General features: G+C 37.4%; 2 protein-coding genes across 7 annotated transcripts in view; one reads left to right on the top strand and one right to left on the bottom strand.

Annotated features, from left to right (window-relative positions):
- The window catches only part of KIF18A (kinesin family member 18A), an 86,873-nt gene extending 79,700 nt beyond the window's left edge, over window positions 1-7,173 (bottom strand). Inside the window, exon 1 of the mRNA XM_047776100.1 lies at window positions 7,095-7,173. The gene's annotated coding sequence lies outside the window, so the exon portion shown is untranslated. The remainder of the gene's footprint in view (window positions 1-7,094) is intronic.
- Window positions 7,174-7,227: 54 nt separating this feature from the next.
- Window positions 7,228-17,001, top strand: part of METTL15 (methyltransferase like 15) — a 204,213-nt gene continuing 194,439 nt past the window's right edge. The window contains exons 1-3 of one of the 6 annotated variants that reach the window (XM_047776101.1): window positions 7,228-7,358; window positions 9,548-9,782; window positions 12,556-12,836. In XM_047776101.1, the coding sequence (XP_047632057.1) occupies window positions 12,573-12,836 (264 nt within the window). In that variant the 5' untranslated portion in view covers window positions 7,228-7,358; window positions 9,548-9,782; window positions 12,556-12,572. Of the gene's footprint in view, window positions 7,465-8,731; window positions 8,864-9,547; window positions 9,783-12,555; window positions 12,837-17,001 lie in introns of those variants that run through there. The other 5 variants (XM_047776107.1, XM_047776103.1, XM_047776104.1 and 2 more) reach the window with 5 other exon arrangements.

Raw genomic sequence — 17,001 nt, 5'->3', positions numbered from 1 at the left:
CAAAAGAATTTCCTCATAGACGGATGTGGGGAATGAGAGAAATAAAGGATTCAAGAATTCCAAATTTCTTGGTCTGAGTGTTGGAAGAAGAGAGTAGCCATCAACTGAGATGGAAATAATTGAGGGTAGAGAAGGTTTTGGGGGGAAGAAAATGAGGAGTTCATTCCAGATATCTTGAATTTGAGAATTTTAATAGATAACCAGGCAGAAATGTCAAGGTGGCAGGAAGTTAAGAAGGTACAGGCTTTCCTCAGAGTCTTAATGCCATTTGAAGATTTTCAAAGTTTTTAAAGCTTAACATGGCATTAAGATTTAGGGGAACTTTTAAATCAGGAGAGAATGATCAATTGTGCTAAATACTGCTAAGAGGTTAAATACTTAGAAGTAATCAGGGGATTTGGCAACATAGAGGCAAATAAGAGGAATTTGGGGGGAATGGTAGGACAAAGACCTGAATAGAAGACTCAGACAGCAAATATAGAAATATAGGAAGTACTACCCCAAAAGTAAGCAAAGAAGTGGTGTGGGTAGAGGGAGAAAGGGCTAAAATAAGATACTTTGTTTATTTTTTAAAGTGGAAACAATAACAGCAACAATAAAGCTGTTATTAAAATCATATACTTTTGGAAAGAATTCAAATAAGACCTAAAAGCAGAAGACACTAGACACAGCATTCTCTTTTTAGGACTCTGTCCTTCCCCTAAAATAGAACATCAAAGAGGAAAGGATGATCATTTGGATTCTAACAGTCAGGTCCCAGGTGAATTACTACTCTGCTCTTTCTTCATCCTTGAACTTTTGCCTAGCTAAGTCCTACAAAGCACCAATTCCTCACTTCTATCACCTTGGACAAGTTATTTAGCCTTACTCAGGCTCAGGTTTCTCTGAGATAATACCTCAGAGCTGCTGTGAAGGCTAAGAAATAATGTATTAAGGTATTCAATAAATGCCAACTCTCTTCCCATTTGCCCCATTCCTGCTTCTTCTTCCCAAAGATGCTGGCCTATCTTTTTAGTGTTTCCCAATGGACTATGACCTGGTGTAATTCTTCCTATTTGTAACTGTCCCATGTATTAGAGAATGTTTAGCATTTCTAACCCCTGTCTATTAAAGGCTAGTAGAGTCTCACATTCCTTGTGATATCAAAAACTAACTTCCATACACATTTCTAAGAGCTTTTAGAAATGTTAAACAATGCTTTGACTTTAACTGATACACTTTTTTTTCAATGATAGATAAAATATACGCAAATGAAATGGTTAAAAAATATATATAGAAATTCCCATTGTGGCTCAGTGAAATGAACCTGACAAGTATGCACGAGGATTCGGATTCCATCCCTGGCCTTGTTCTTGGATTAAGGATCCAGCATGTCTGTGGGCTGTGGTGTAAGTTGTAGACATAGCTCGGATTCTGTGTTGCTGTGGCTGTGGCGTATGCCGGTAGCTGCAGCTCCCACTTGACCCCTAGCCTGGAAAATTCTATATGCCGCAGGTGTGGCCCTGAAAAGAAAAAAACAAACAAAAAAACCAACAACAAATATTTGCTACTACTGCTATTATTATTATTATTATTATTACATACAGTGTAGTGAAGGAAACAGACTTTGATAAAATAATGACACATATATGCAAAGGCATAACTATGGCAAGTGCCATAAGGTAAAGGTCAATAGTGCTATGTAAGACTATAATGGGAGATTGATATAGTTACAAAGCTTCCTAGAAGAATGACTGGAGCTGAGAGCTGAAGGATGGGTAGTTATTAACCAGGTTAAAAAAAGCATTTCAAGAAAGAAAACTAGTTATGCATTCAATAAATACTTATTGACTACCTTTTATGTTCTAGGCATTTTTCTCTGAGTTCTTGGGATAAAGAGGATCAGAAGTGTATGGTGGGCTCCTATTTTAGATGTAGCAGTTGCACAAAGCTTGTCTAGTGGGGTAACTTTACAGAGACTTTAGTGAGGGAGTAAGCAAGTAAGTAGCTCTCCAGGGCAAGAATATTTCAGGCAGCAACTCCAAAAGCCTGTGATAGGAAACAGCTTGTGCAGAGGGCATAACTAGCTGCATGGTCAGTTTGCTTAAACCTCATTTTTGTTTAACTGTTTAGTTTTGGCTGATTGTAATTCTATCCATGGCATCTAAAGAGATGCTCAATTTAGCTTTGTTCAGTCCTGACTGCAGCTGGAGAGAACAAAAGCGAAAGGAGAGGTTGCATTAAAAAGATTAAACTGGGTAAAGGCAGGGCAGGTCCCGATTTGAATGCAAGGTTATAATCTATAGAGCTTAGATTTGATTTTGAATTGGGAACTACTAACTATAAAAATTATGTTCAGCATTGTTCAAATATGCCAATGTCTTCAGGGATTAATAAAGTTGTTCCTACATTAAAATATGATGACTGCTTTCTTTTCTAACATGGCCAAGTAAAAGAGATGGACATATAGTTGATTCTCAGTAAGGCACACAGAATGCACGTTCCTTGACCATTTTTAATTTTTACTAAGAAGTGGCAAAAGAAAAGCCTAAATATTTTTAATCTGTGCAATAATGTGTTGATTCAAAAATTCTTTCCAGATGACAATTCAGAAGATAATATTACAGTCTGATGAATACTGTCTTTATTACTCTTAAGCGGTATTTGTTGAATAGAATCAAGAAAGCAAGCTTGTAGGATTTCATTGGTGGGACTAAGACATTAAGGATAAACACTTCTAACACCATCTTCCTTATGATAGAAAGGTATTTGTCTAATCTAGAGCTGGTAGTGTATGAAAGAAAGAGTAATGAAAGGGCTTTAGTAGCTAATCTATAAAATGATACAGTTGGACTACATGATATTTAAGTCTTTTTCTAGCTCTAAATTTTAAGATTATTGCATGTGATTAGAAAAGTATACTGTAAAGTGACAAGAACTAACAACTAATAGAACTATGTTTGGACCTTTATATCCCTAATCTCTTGTAGTGTGCCCAGTAAGTTCTCAAATATTTGATTAATGAATAAATTAATTAGTAAGTTATAAAAAGTAGATATGGAAGAAAGATATGCAAGAAAGCAATTTATCCATTCAGAGTAGAAGCAAGCATGCAATACATTTCTCTAAGAGATACAGCATATCACAGTAGAGTACAATGGTTGGCAATAACAGGAAAATACAATGAGGACCCTAAGGCATCAAAAACTGTTAAATAATGTACCCAATTTATTTATAAAAATTAGGAAAACAAGATCATGTTTTATGTTTTCTTTTGTTTTTTGTCTTTTTGCCATTTCTCGGGCCACTCCTGTGGCATATGGAGGTTCCCAGGCTAGGTGTCTAATCAGAGCTGTAGCCGCTGGCCTACGCCAGAGCCACAGCAATGCAGGATCTGAGACACATCTGCAACCTACACGACAGCTCATGGCAACGCCGGATCTTTAACCCACTGAGCAAGGCCAGGGATCGAACACACAACCTCATGGTTCCTAGTTGGATTCGTTAACCTCTGAGCCACGACGGGAACTCCTATGTTAATCATTACATTATCACTTAAGGGTAACATTCAATTTTCTGGGAGACTGACTTAAATAGACAAGCTAATTCTTCTGTTATGTTTAATGAAGAGGTGTTAAATTCTTTTCAGTAGCTGAAAGTTAGCTACTGTTTACCTTAGATAAAATTTAAGCCAATTAAATCAAAGATTATATGAAAGTATAATAATAATTTTATTTAATTCATTGATTGCATGTAGTGATACCATCTTTAAAAGCAATCAGATCATGTTATGCACCTCATGTTGTTCTCCTGCTCTAAACTCTCCAATGAGAGTTCCCAGCATAAAAATAAAGTACAAACTCCTTACTATGTCCTGTAGGTTTTATATCTGGCCTCTGTCTACCTCTCCATCTCCTTTTTGATTATTCTGTTTCAGTCACACTGCCCTTCTTAGTATTCTTTAGACACTCAGTCTCATTTCTGGTCTCATAGCCTTTGTACTTTCTCTTCTCTTTGCCTGGAAGACTTTACCTTCAGATTTTGCAAATCTTAATCCTTCAATTTATCATTCAGGTCTCTGTTCAAATGTCACTTCATGGAGGCTTTCCCTATAGATTCCATTCAAAACAGTGTCACCCTGTCCTTGACTTTCCAATCCTTTACCTGCTTTATTTTTCTTCCTAAAACCTAGACTAATTGGAAAATACACATTTTGTTTACATATTTGTTGATTATTTCCCTTCTAAAAAGTAAGCACTGAGAGTATGGACTTCATCTATACCCCAGAACCTAGAACAGTTTGTCAAATATTCAGGATTTATTACATATATGTTGAAAAATTGAATGAACTAATGCAGAGTTTCAAGACATGTGCACAAAAAACAAGAGCAGAATAGTGAATGTGGCATTCAACCACTCATATTTCCAAAAGATACTTACATATTTATACATGTATGGGCTCTCTCAGGAAGAGAATACAAGAAATTAGTAACAACAGTTGCTTAATGGTGGGAAAATAAGAAGGTCTGGGTGACAGGCAGGCTTACTTTCTACTGCATACTTTTTATACTTGTTTGGATTTTAAACAAGTCTCGGTATTTTCATTTCAAAAGCAAAACAAAAAGGGAGTTCCCATCATGGCTCAGCAGAAGCGAATCTGACTAGTATCCATGAGGAGACAGGTTCGATCCCCGGCCTCCCTCAGTGAGTTAAGGATCTGGGGTCATTGTGAGCTGTGGTGTAGGTTGCAGATGCAGTTCAGATCCTGCATTGCTGTGGCTATGGTGTAGGCTAGCAGCTACAGCTCTGATTCAGCCCCTAGCCTGGGAACCTCCATATGTCGAGGGCATGGCCCTAAAAAAAAAAAAGACACACGAAAAAGGCAAAACAAAAAAAAGATTAAAATTTACCTTAAATACAAGCTTTCATTTGGTAATAATTATGTAATTCTTGCAATTATGGTCTTATTCTACAAATAGAAACATGCCAAGCAATTTACACACTTCTCATTTAATCCCTGTAACAATCCTATGATACTAGTATTATTATCATAGCTATTTTATAGAGACACAGTAGTACAGAGAGAACAAGTTAACTGGCTATAGTCACACAATGGAAGCACAAGACATGGGATTTGAACTCAGACTGATTGAATCTAAAGCTCAAGAATTTAGTCAACACTCTCCGTGATGTAAATATATAACCCGCAGACATTTTCTGATAGAAGTTAAAACAATTGCCTATTTTTGATAGAATGAATGGTAATAAAACTGAAAGTTCATGATTTCTCTGTGCTTGCTGAGTATCACAAAGTATCTATTCTCAGCAACCATGTTTATACCATTAATTGAGAACTCTTGGATTAGAATGGTATGGTGATAACTAGTAATAATAAACAACCATTATCATTTGGGCACACTCTCTATTCCAGGCATTGTGGTAAACAGGTGACATTTATCATTTCATTCAAACCTTAAAATCATATAAAGTAGACTCTATTATTGTCTCCATTATACAAAAAACAGAGACTTGGCTTTAGGATAAAGAATTTTTTCAAGATGTCATAGCAAGAAAAGCCAGAATGTGGATCCAGGTTCAAATTCAAAGTCCATGTTCTTAATAACTATCAATGCTCTATTAGAATCAGAATAGAAGGCTTTCAAACAATGGAACAGAAAAGTATGACTTTTCTCAAAGGTGGTATGGCAGAGTTATCAATTATTTCTTTTCTTTCTTTCTCTTTTTTTTTTTTTTTTTTTGGTCTTTTAGGGCCACACCTGCAGCATATGGAGGTTCCCAGGCTAGGGGTCGAATCAGAGCTGTAATCCCTGGCCTACTCCGCAGCAATGCCAGATCCAAGCTGCAGCTGAGACCTATACCAAAGCTCATGGCAATGCTGGATCCTTAACCCACTGAATGAGGCCAAGGATCGAACCTGTGTCCTCATGGATGCTAGTCAGATTAGTTTATGCTGGGCCACAATGGGAACTCCATAAATTATTTCTTAAATACAAATTCATATCTGAATTAGATTCAAATCCAACAGACTTTTTTTTTTTAAGGACCAGGAACTATCCTCTACCCTATCATGCTTAGTCTCCATGCAACATAAACCTCTTACTGGAAATAAGTTTCATGTTAAAGCCAATGCTTCTACTTAGATTTAAGCATCAAGGAGAAACTTCCCCAAATACAAGGTGGAGGCGCTGACTGTAGTGGAACAACACTATCAACTAAAATCTGTAGTATTCCTCACACACTCTACCTGATTGTTAATAGTTAGTAACCTAAACCATATATGTACTGTACAACTAAATTATTAAATTCTGGTCAAATAATCTCTTCTCACAGAGTAAACAGCACTGTCTTGACTTCTGTGAAACTGAGTACCTAATGAGTTCCTCAAGGCAAGTCTCTCAGAAACTAAGATTAAAAGGTAGAAATGATTCTCGGTGCTTAAAGTCCCTTTTTCTTGCGGAGCACTCTGTCATCCAGAATCCCTTCTGAAGTTCACCTGATCCTCAGCAACCCCGTTAGGCAGTGCTGGCAGGTCCTACCTTGATGCTACAACTGGGGCTCAGGGCCGGTTCCCGGCTGACCTTTGCCAGGCTAACAGCAGAACCTCGCCGGACAAAAAGTTTATAAATTTGTGAACCAAAGCTCCTCATTTGACAGTTAAGCCCTGAGTTACATTTACATCTGTGTCTGAAACAAAACACTCTGCAGTGCGGAAGAAACTTTACACTGTAAGGTGCCGGACAGTTAAAGTGCTCTGCCAAAGTCTGGGACAGCGGCCAGGATGCCCTTTAACACTTCCGACTTCCTCAGAATTTAAAGCAGAAGATCCCTGCCCTTTCTGTTAAGCAGTCGAGGTCTCCCAATCTGGCACAGTCACATTTTAGTGGGTTCTCGAGTTTCTTCTTTCACTTTCACCTCAGGGACCCTAACCAGGCCCACCCTCCCCCCACCGCCCCACTTAACGCTTCCCTGTTTGTCAACAAGCCCACACGGTCCTCTTCCCCGGAGGCCGCGGGACCCCTCCACTTCCAGAGAGACAGGTCATTCAAAAAATCTTCCCCGAGACCAGAATTTTTCTCCTCTTGCCTTTCACTTACCTCAGGCCCAGGACAAGTTACGGAGACACTTAACTTCAAGGTCCGCCTGCCGGCGTTTCAAACTCAGCCACGAGATTCAAACCTAAGCCAGCTTCCTCAGCGCCTCGTTTCATTGGCTGGTTTTCATGACGTCATCACGCAAGACGTCGCGATGGCGCGCGGCAGTTTGGCGCCTGGAGTCTCAGAGGCGCTGCGGAAGGGTAGTTGCCTGGCTTCGCGTCACCGTGGCAACAAGAACAGCAGTTTCCGGAGGTGTTGGCCGAGGTGGGCGGGGCTAAACCGGAGCTGCAGGTGGGAGGCAGCCACCTGGGATCTTCAGGCAGCCTTTCGACTGCGGGGTGCGGGGCCGATCTGTCCCAGGGTTCTGGGTGTGAGTGAGATGAGTACTGGCAGGGGTTGGCGGTTCCCCTCTCCTAGGGGCAGTGGCGGAGCCTGTTGGGTGTGGATAAATGGGTTCTGGGTGTTTATTTTCTCCTTTCCTCTATTCGGTAATGAGGTCTTCAAGGAACAGGTCCAGGATCTGAAGGTGTAGGGACCTGTTTCTTCCGGCGACTTACACTTTCACTTGGACCAAACTGGGGTCAATTCGTCTCAATTAATTGAAAGTTCAGGATTTTTGGTTTGAGGGCCCAGGCCTACTCCCTTGGTATTGACTGTGAAACTATTTGTTGTATGGCTGTTTTTTACATTTCTTTCTAATGCTGGCGTTACAAAATAAATTCATTTAAATTTATTGGCCTAGTTCATTGTTGGATGGAGTAGGATTTTAAGTCCCAGGTTGTAGGTATTATTTTAGAATGCACACCTTAAAAAAAAAAACTGGAAAAAAATGGGAAATGTGTTTTCTAAGAGAATTCACCTTTTATTTCTCAAGGGGTGTGTGTGTGTGTGTGTGTGTGTGTGTGTGTGTGTAATTTTTTTAATGGCCACAACCGTGGTATATGGAATTTCCCAGGTCTGGGACTGCATTTGAGCCCCAGCTGTGACCTACTCCACATCTGCAGCAGTGCTGGATACTTTAAGCCACTGCATTAGGCCAGGGATAGAACTTGAGTGTCCACAGTGATCTGAGCCTCTGCAGTCGAATTCTTAACCCACTGTGCCACAGTGGGAACTCCTCAGGATATTTTTAATAGTATGGTCTGAGTTTTATTGTTGTTCTTTATGTTCTTGTTGTATCTGTTGATTTAGCAGTTATTATTGTAGATTTTAAAGACATACTAGCACACAATTGAGTCAAAATCCCTGCCCTCTTGGAGCTTATATTCTAGTGATTCAACATCACCATGTATGTTGGATAGTACAACACCAAATGAAAAGTATTATAGGTGAAACCTTCATATTATAGACATTTTTCCTTATTGAAAATCAGAAGCACTATTGTATATGATGCATGTTATATGATTGTTTGTGAATGGTGGATAGAGTATCAGCAAAGCTACTAATTGTTGGCTGTATTACATATATCTTAGCTAATGAGATAGTGATTTGTATGGTGCTGGGTATGGTATAAAATTGAGAAGCCTTTTTATTTTATTTCAAATATGTACTCTATAGTCTGCCTTTGATATCTCGGGCATTTTATTTAATTTTATATATGTTAATCTAATTATTTAATTCTCAAAACAGCCTATGAAATGTAGATACTATTCATTTTACTGAAGGGACACTAGAGTTTTCAGAAAATCTCTAGAGGAAAATATTTCTCTTGAACTGTACAACCTAGCCAATTCAGAATGGAGTCATTTGTTTCTGAAATACTTTCTAGAGTAAGTGATATCAATATGCTATCTTAATCTATTCTGAAAATAGACATGTTTATCAATTTCTTGTAAAATTTCGTTGATTGTTAGTGAATAAGTAAGTAGAAGTGTTTCAAATTGTGACTCTTTTGACAAGCACATTATAGGCTGACCAGTCTTGCAGGTGTTTCCAAGTGCTAAGTGCTTACTTTACATTTAATGTTAAATTTTGCCCTACACTTGCTAGTTAACAGTGGTCAGATGATGAGGTCCATATTCTTAAGCAACTGCAGATTTAGTTAAAGCAGAGAAATTTTAACATTACAATCAATGCCATTACAGTGCCAGCTGGTTTCTCTTTAGTTTGGCAAGACATTAAGGATTAAAACAGAAAGGATAAGAGGCTAGAGCGTATTTGGTAACAAAATCAAGGGAAAAGAATATAAACTTTCCAAACATGTAGTGCTAAGACAGAAAGTTCCACCTTTTGTTAGAAATTACAGTATAACTAACTGCTGTGTTATTTAGAACACGGAAATTTACATAGGTTCATAGTAAACTGAAAAGAGTCGAGAGAAGGATAAAGTAAAAGTGAGATTTGAAGTGGCAGTGAGATATTATATATATATGTGTATATATATATATATAAAGAAAAGTAAAAGTGGATTTAAACCTGGTAATGGTAGGAACTACATTCCATCCCTCCCCCAGGAACACCATTTGGAACCCTGAGCGCCTGCAGGACCCTTTGGCAGCTTGGGACTGGAAGCAGCGGAACGAAAGGCAGACGGTCCTCGGTTGCTGGGGCGGACGTGGGCCCAATCTGTCCGTCCTCACAAGTTTCCCCCCGGGCTGGGACCTAGGCGAGCGGCAAATTCAGATTCTCCGGCACCTTAGTGGTCGTCGCAGGCCCGAGTTAGAGGATAACTGAGAAATCGTGCTTCAGGTGAGAAGTTGGCCGAGACCCCGGGAGCTCTTTTGGAGCCGCCCCACGCCTTTGGGGGAAACTTCCAAGGGTCACCGGACTTGCCCAGGACGGAGGAAACCCGCGCCCCTGCTCTCCCCCTTTTTCTCAACACTCATTCACCCTGAGTTCAGAAGTTTCCAGTTTCCCTCGTCACAGAGTATAATTCTTAAGCAAAAGGATGGATTCTTCCCTTTCCTTTAGGACCTCTTTCACTTTCTCTGTGTTCGGGCGCCAGCCTCTGGGTTGGATTTTTGGCCCTATGAATTAAATTTCCAAAGGGTTTTCTCTGCAGGGGGAGCTGGCTGCAATGATGGTAATTGCTAGCAGCACCGTTGAGGAAGTAGTTTTCAAAAATGTCATTCACATTTGTGTTCCTACAATTAAAAGAGTAACCTGGCTAATGCCGTAGTCTCAGCAGCTTAAACTGAATTTTGCTGACAGAGAAAAGTTAAATGGCTTACCTAGGAAACCACAGACTTGGCTCTTAGAGGTTAGGTTTCCTGACTTCCTGCTTCTTTGCTGTGACCAGAGGGAACTTAAACTATCTTAAATCACTTAGGGTAGCTGGTTCTTAGCAGACTGAGGAGTGCTCTGGGTTATCTGGTAGATTGGGCTGCAGAGAAAAGGGAAGGAACCCCCTTTAGATCTCTCCCCCTTCCATTTTTAGAGATACTCAAAGAAACAACCAAAGATCAAGGTTAATTATTGAGGTCTTTTCTCCTTGTTTACTCATATTAATAGCCAATTAGTGCATATAAATATACTGGCTTTGTACCTTGAATATATTTTAGTAAATGCAAAGAAATAGAATGCAGAAGGGAAAAAATTAAATGCTGATAAAAGAATTTTTTCTGTGCTACTTCCTTTTTTTCTGTGCTGTTCTGATTCCAATATTGGAATTGGTGGGATTTTTATTTGTTTTCTTGCTTTTTAAAAAAATTGTCAAAATCTGAACATACAGTGTAGATTGTTTACATTCCTTGCTTGTATAGGCAAAGGAAAATAAATTATTGGTCATATTGTTTAAATACTACAGATTCTACTATTTAGGGCTGTATATTGCATCTGTGTTGGGTGCTCCACAGTATACATATACAGCATACAGTATACACGTATATATTTCCAAGTTTAGTAGGACCAAGCAATAGATACTGTCTCTGTAAAGAAAAAAAGAATATAATTCATAGGGTACTACAAATACATAGTAAATATAATCAAAGTATCATTCAATTATATGAATGTATTAAAACCAGTTAGCTGTGTTTATGGCATATAGATTAAGATAAAAAGTTCTGGGGATAGAGAGCTGGTGTTATAGCTCAGCTTTATGCTCTCCAACTGTGACCTTTTGGTCAATTTCTGTTTCCTCATCTATAAAATGGAGGTAAGATAGTACCTACCTCTAAAAGTTGGAGTAAAGTTTGAATGAATTGGTACATATGATGTGCTTAGAGTAGTAAACAGTACTTAGTGCTCAATAAATGTTAGCTTTTATTTTGAAATATGTTAGAAACACTGTAGTTTGGCTTGTGTAAACTTTCTGGAAAACATAAGGCATAATTTATAATTTGGCTAATTTGTTACTGCCAAATATCCAAAATTTTACATAAAACACTTATTTCTGTTTTTTTGGCAACATTTTTTTGTGTTACATTTACAACATGATTCTGTGAATTATGCCTTTGGAAAAGTTGACATATTATCTTCAAGATTACATCTTATTGATATTATATAAAAATGAGGGAGTTCCCATCGTGGCTCAGTGGTTAACGAATCCAACTAGGAACCATGAGGTTGCAGGTTCGATCCCTGGCCTTGCTCAGTGCATTAAGTCTCCAGCATTGCCGTGAGCTGTGGTGTAGGTCACAGATGCGGCTCGGATCTGGTGTTGCTGTGGCTCTGGTGTAGGCCTGTGGCTACAGCTCTGATTGGACCCCTAGCCTGGGAACTTCCATGTGCCATTTTATAGGATAAAATGAAGCAATTAAGAGAAAGGGAAAGAATGTATCAATTATTTGCTTGTTTTGGGGAGCAGGGAGCAGACAAGTAAACAAAAGTGGATAGGAAAAATAAAAAGTGGATAGTGTATGCCAAAGTGAATAGTAGTGTTTATAAACTTATAATTTAAAATGTGTTTCACTTATACAGGCCGTGATGAGATGATCTCATTAGAAAATATCCATGACAAATCTATAAGAATTTCATTGACTGAAGAATTTCACCTTCTTCTCTTTTTATTGTATATGCATAGTCTTCTTTCAGGGATAATTTCTTAAAGTTAAACTGAAGGTGAAGATTTAGTATCATGAGAAAAACAATCAGAAGAACTTGAAATAAAAGACCACATGAACCTAAAATGAAATAATATTTATAATCCCTTGAGTCATCTAGATAGCCTTTTCAAATGAACAGTTCTGATGCATTGAACCCATTCTTTAGATTTAATTAAAATTCAAAAAGCATATTTCATAAAAATGATGACTAATCAATTTTCACATCTCTGATGGTTAAAACAGTAATGGTTTTAGAGCTTATCAGGGCACAGGAAAAATTATATTTTCAGATAGCTTCTGGGGTTCTCTTGGGTTCCTAGCTTTGCGTAAGGAGGGTAGCCACCTTTACTTGTTTGAGATGATGAATTTTACATTTGTTTTCCTTGTTAAATATTGCATACTAATTTGCTTTCCCTCAAGTATTATAACATTATTTAAAAAAAAATCCAACAATCATGATATTTTAAATTTTTTTCTAGATTTGTTGATCTACAGAATGCTTCGATACCCATATTTTTGTAGAATCTATAAAAAATTTCTTTCATGTTGGTTGGAATCTGGCGTATTTAATTTGGGTGTCTGGCCAAAAAAAATACATGCTACAGCAGAAAGATATAATGAAATCCAGGAGCAAGAAGATCAAACTGGAGCTCAGGAGTTACACAGATCTCAAGATAGAGATTCTGAAGCAATGACTAAATTACATATTCCAGTAATGGTGGATGAAGTTGTTCATTGTTTGGCACCACAGAAAGGTCAGGTAAGTTGATTACTTTTTTATTTTCTAACACTTTGTTTTTGAGATATAGTTCACTATTAAGTGAATATTAATTCGCAATTTTAAGGTGTACAATTCAGTGGTTTTTAGTATGGTCACAGGATTGTACAATTATCATCACTATCTAATGCAGGAAAAATTGTATCACTCCTATAGGAAACCCCATACCCATTAGTATTCATTCCCCATTGGCCCCCTTTTCCTTGCCCCTGATAGCCACTAATCTATTTTTCTTTTTTTTTGTCTGTATGGATTTGCCTAATCTGGATATTTCTTATTAATGAATTCATAAAATATGTGACCTTTTTGCGCCTCCCTTCTTTTATTCTGCATGTTTCAAGATTTAACTGTGTTGTTGTGTGAAATGGCCCTTCATTTCTTTTTATTCCTGAATTGTTCTATTGTATGGATATGACCTTTTTTTTGTCCATTCATCAATTGATGAGATTTATGTTTCTACTTTTGGGCTACTGTGAATAAAGCTACTGTGAACATTCTTGTACAAGTTTTTGTGTGGACATGTTTTCTGTTTTCTTAAGCATATACCTAGGAATAGAACTGAAGGGTCATGTAACTCTAGCTTTTGAGAATCTGCCAACTGTTTTCCAGAGTTGATTAGTTTTGTCAGATACCAGTTTTAAAAGGAAAAAGTACATTATGCTGGCAAAGTGATTAGGGTATGAAAACTGAATTCTAGTATAGCTTCTTCAGAATTTTAGTATCTTCAGGAATGACCAGAGACAAAGGTGAGCTTCTGAATTCTTGTTCCCTATTTTCTTAGGCTTAGTTTTCAACTACCCTGCTTCTTATTCAGAGTTCTCCAGAGAAACAGGACCAACAGGAATTGTTGTGTGTGTGGGTTGGGTTTGGAGGGATTGGATATGGGGGGGTGGGGGGAGATAGAGGTTGACTGATTTTAAAGAATTGACTCACATGATTATAGAGGATTGGTAAATTCAGATTCTGCATAGTAGGCTGGCAGGCTGGAGACCCAGGTAAGACTTGCAGTTTGAGTCCAAAGGCAGTTGGCTGGCAGAATTCCTGCTCGTTCCAGGGAGGTCAGTGTTTATTCTATTACAGTTTTGCAGCAATTGGATGAGGCTCATCTGTATTTTGGAGGATAATCTGCTTTACTCAGTCCAGCAATATAAATGTTAATCTTATCTAAAAAATACCTTCACAGAAACATCCAAAATAATATTTGACAATATCTGGGTACCATGGTCCAGCTGACATAGAAAATTAACTGTCATACTTGCCTTTTTTATAGTGTTGCTGACAGGATTGTATGAGGTCTTAGATATGAAAATCTTTAAAATCTATGAAGTGATCACAAAAATTTTAGGTAATATAATATCCAAAAAGAAAAGGCTAGGAATTCCCACTCTGGGACAGTGGGTTAGTAATCTGACTGGCGTAGATTATTTATTATGACATAATATAATATAATATAGTATATATAGTATATATTTGAGACATACATGAGAGGAGAGGGGCAGATAGTAAAAACAGAAATGAATTTGATAGCTTGAATTTGATCTCTAGAACCAGAAACCAATGCTTATTGTAAATTTGCTGAAATCTAGTAGCAAAAACCAGATATTTATTTTGCACTCACCCATAAAGTATAAAAACAACCAAATAAAAACAAACCCACTAAGTCTCCTTGTAGTTCAGTTTTTTGGATCTGCCTTTTTTCAGAAACCAATGGAATAAAATTAGACGATTCTACAACTTCACCTACCCTGCTGTTTCATTCTTTTCAAGTTCCTGACAAGTGTAATGTTGGTTTATTTTGACATCTCCATTGTTCTGATTTGACTTGGGTTTTCTAGTAACTTTTTATAGAAAGTTTAATTTTATGAATGTTATTTCTGAGAACTTTAATGTGAGGTACACTTAGAGACAGTGTTATATCTTACCTTTTCTGCTGTCTGGCAGACAGCTTTATTCACTGTTCCCTTAATCTTCAAGTAATAAAGAACTAGTGACAGTCCTTGGACAGAAAAGTTCTTCATTTCTTCCAGAATCCATTAGTTGCTGCTTTTCTTCCTGAGCCTTTTTCCCCAAATCATTCTCCTTTGCAAACTATGAGTCATACCTTCACTTGTATCAATCATCCACTTAATTACTGTTTTTCATATCACCTTCAGTGATTAATTTACAAATGAAACTTTTGATAATAGCAGGAACTTTAAAAAATATCCAAATGCAGGTTTGAGTGAGGCTTTGGTCATTTAATAATTATTTCCTTTTCATTAATATTCTAAAGGGGCCTACTTAAAGAAAATAAGTAATTTTTTGGGTTTCTTCCGCATCATAGCCAATTCACTACCTACTGACTTAATTTTGCAAATATATGCAATATGTTTTCCAGTTTGAATTAAAAGAAAAAAATTTCTTGTCTTGTTCTTCCTTGGGAGGTACAGAAGGAATTGAATAAATTAATCCTTTTTCCTTGCCTAGTTTTTATTATTTCACATTCTGGGTGAATAACTTTTTTATAAAAAAGTATTGCTTGCTCTAAAAACATTTTTCTTGCTCTTGGAGATGTTTTAGTGTAGGCTACCTTGGTCAAATTTTTATTCCTAATTTTTGAAATCTGGAGAAATAAACATAATCTGTCTAGTTGAAGATGATAGCAGTTTGGAGGATAGAGGAGAATGGTATTCTTTGCCCAATAGTATTGCTAATGTAGCATGGTGTCTTAGGATTTCTGTAAGAGTGGTAAGTTTTGAGGGACATGATGGTTAAACAAGGACTAGTACCAGTAGCTATGTAATTTCGTACAAGTAACTTACCATTTCTGTACCTCAGATTCCTCATCTGTAAAATGAGAAAGTATAATCTATCTCCTGCGGTTACTGTGAGGGTTAAATGAGTCAATTTATGTGAATTGTTGGAATGATATCTTCCAAGTCATATGAACTCAGTAAACATTAGCTGTTACTATTATGGGGATGGAAGGGTCACTATTGATATTTAGATACAATAAAATTCTAGAGAAAAATGCCAGAAGACAGCAAAGTTGGAAAAAAAAAGTTCCAGCAAAGGTGGAACCAACATGCCCGGAACTGAAAAAGTACTGTTTCCTCTGCCTGAACCATTCTTCAGGTTTTGAGTCATACTTCAGTTTTTCAGGGAAGCTTTTTCTGAGTCTCCAGAGGAGGCCAGTCTCCCTGTTAATACATTCATGAATTAACATGATTTTCTTTCCTAACACTTATAATAACATAATTTTTAATGAATTATTTGTTCGGTGTATGTTTCTTCTAACAGACTGCCCTCCATGAAGTCATGGACTTACTTATCTTGTCTGCCATTATATCATTATATTGCCAGTGCCTAGCACAAGGACTATAACATGTTGGGTTTGTAATGGTTTTTAAGGGAACAAATAAAAGTCAAAGTAAACTGGAGGACAGCTATGAGGCACAGATGAAGAGAATGTCTCTTGGTTACTGAGGTAGCTTCTTAGGCTCAAGACTTTTTTTTTAATGGTCACACCCATGGAATGTGGAAGTTCCTGGGCCAGGGGTGGAATCTAAGCCACAGCTGCAACCCATGCTGCAGCTATGGCAATACCAAATCCTTTAACCTACTGTGCTAGGCATGGGATCAAACCCACACCTCCACAGTCACCTGAACTACTGCAACTGGATTCTTAATCCACTGCCCCACACAGTTGGAACTCTGGGTTTCAAGTCTTTTGTATGATTCCAGCTTCAGTGTGGCAAGCCCAGTCTAATGAAGTAACTGGAGAAATCTGATAAAGGAACAGATTCAAGAACTGAGAAAATGAGCTGGTATCTAACTTACACAAAATAGATTATGAAAAATATCAGACTAAGGTTGTAAAGTTGTGTTTCTATATATTCAGCATAAGTTATCTATTTTGATATTCTGATATTTAAGGTTAACTTCATTATTACTTGATTTGCCAGAGTTGTCATGGTATATGATAATTTTCTTTATAAAAATGCATTATGCTCTATATAATGGATTTTTCTTAACATCAGTAGCAGTATTTCACTTATTTTTCTTTAAATCTTTACAATCTTTAAATGGAGAGTAAATATCAAAGAAAAAAATCTTAGAACTATAGGTTTACTCTCTTTAAATAGTAACGAATGCTTGATCACAGAAA

Source organism: Phacochoerus africanus, chromosome 4 (genome assembly GCF_016906955.1).
Source record: "Phacochoerus africanus isolate WHEZ1 chromosome 4, ROS_Pafr_v1, whole genome shotgun sequence".
Lineage (NCBI taxonomy): Eukaryota > Metazoa > Chordata > Mammalia > Artiodactyla > Suidae > Phacochoerus > Phacochoerus africanus.
Note: the sequence above shows the minus strand (reverse complement) of the source record. Positions and strands in the feature narration are given on the sequence as shown.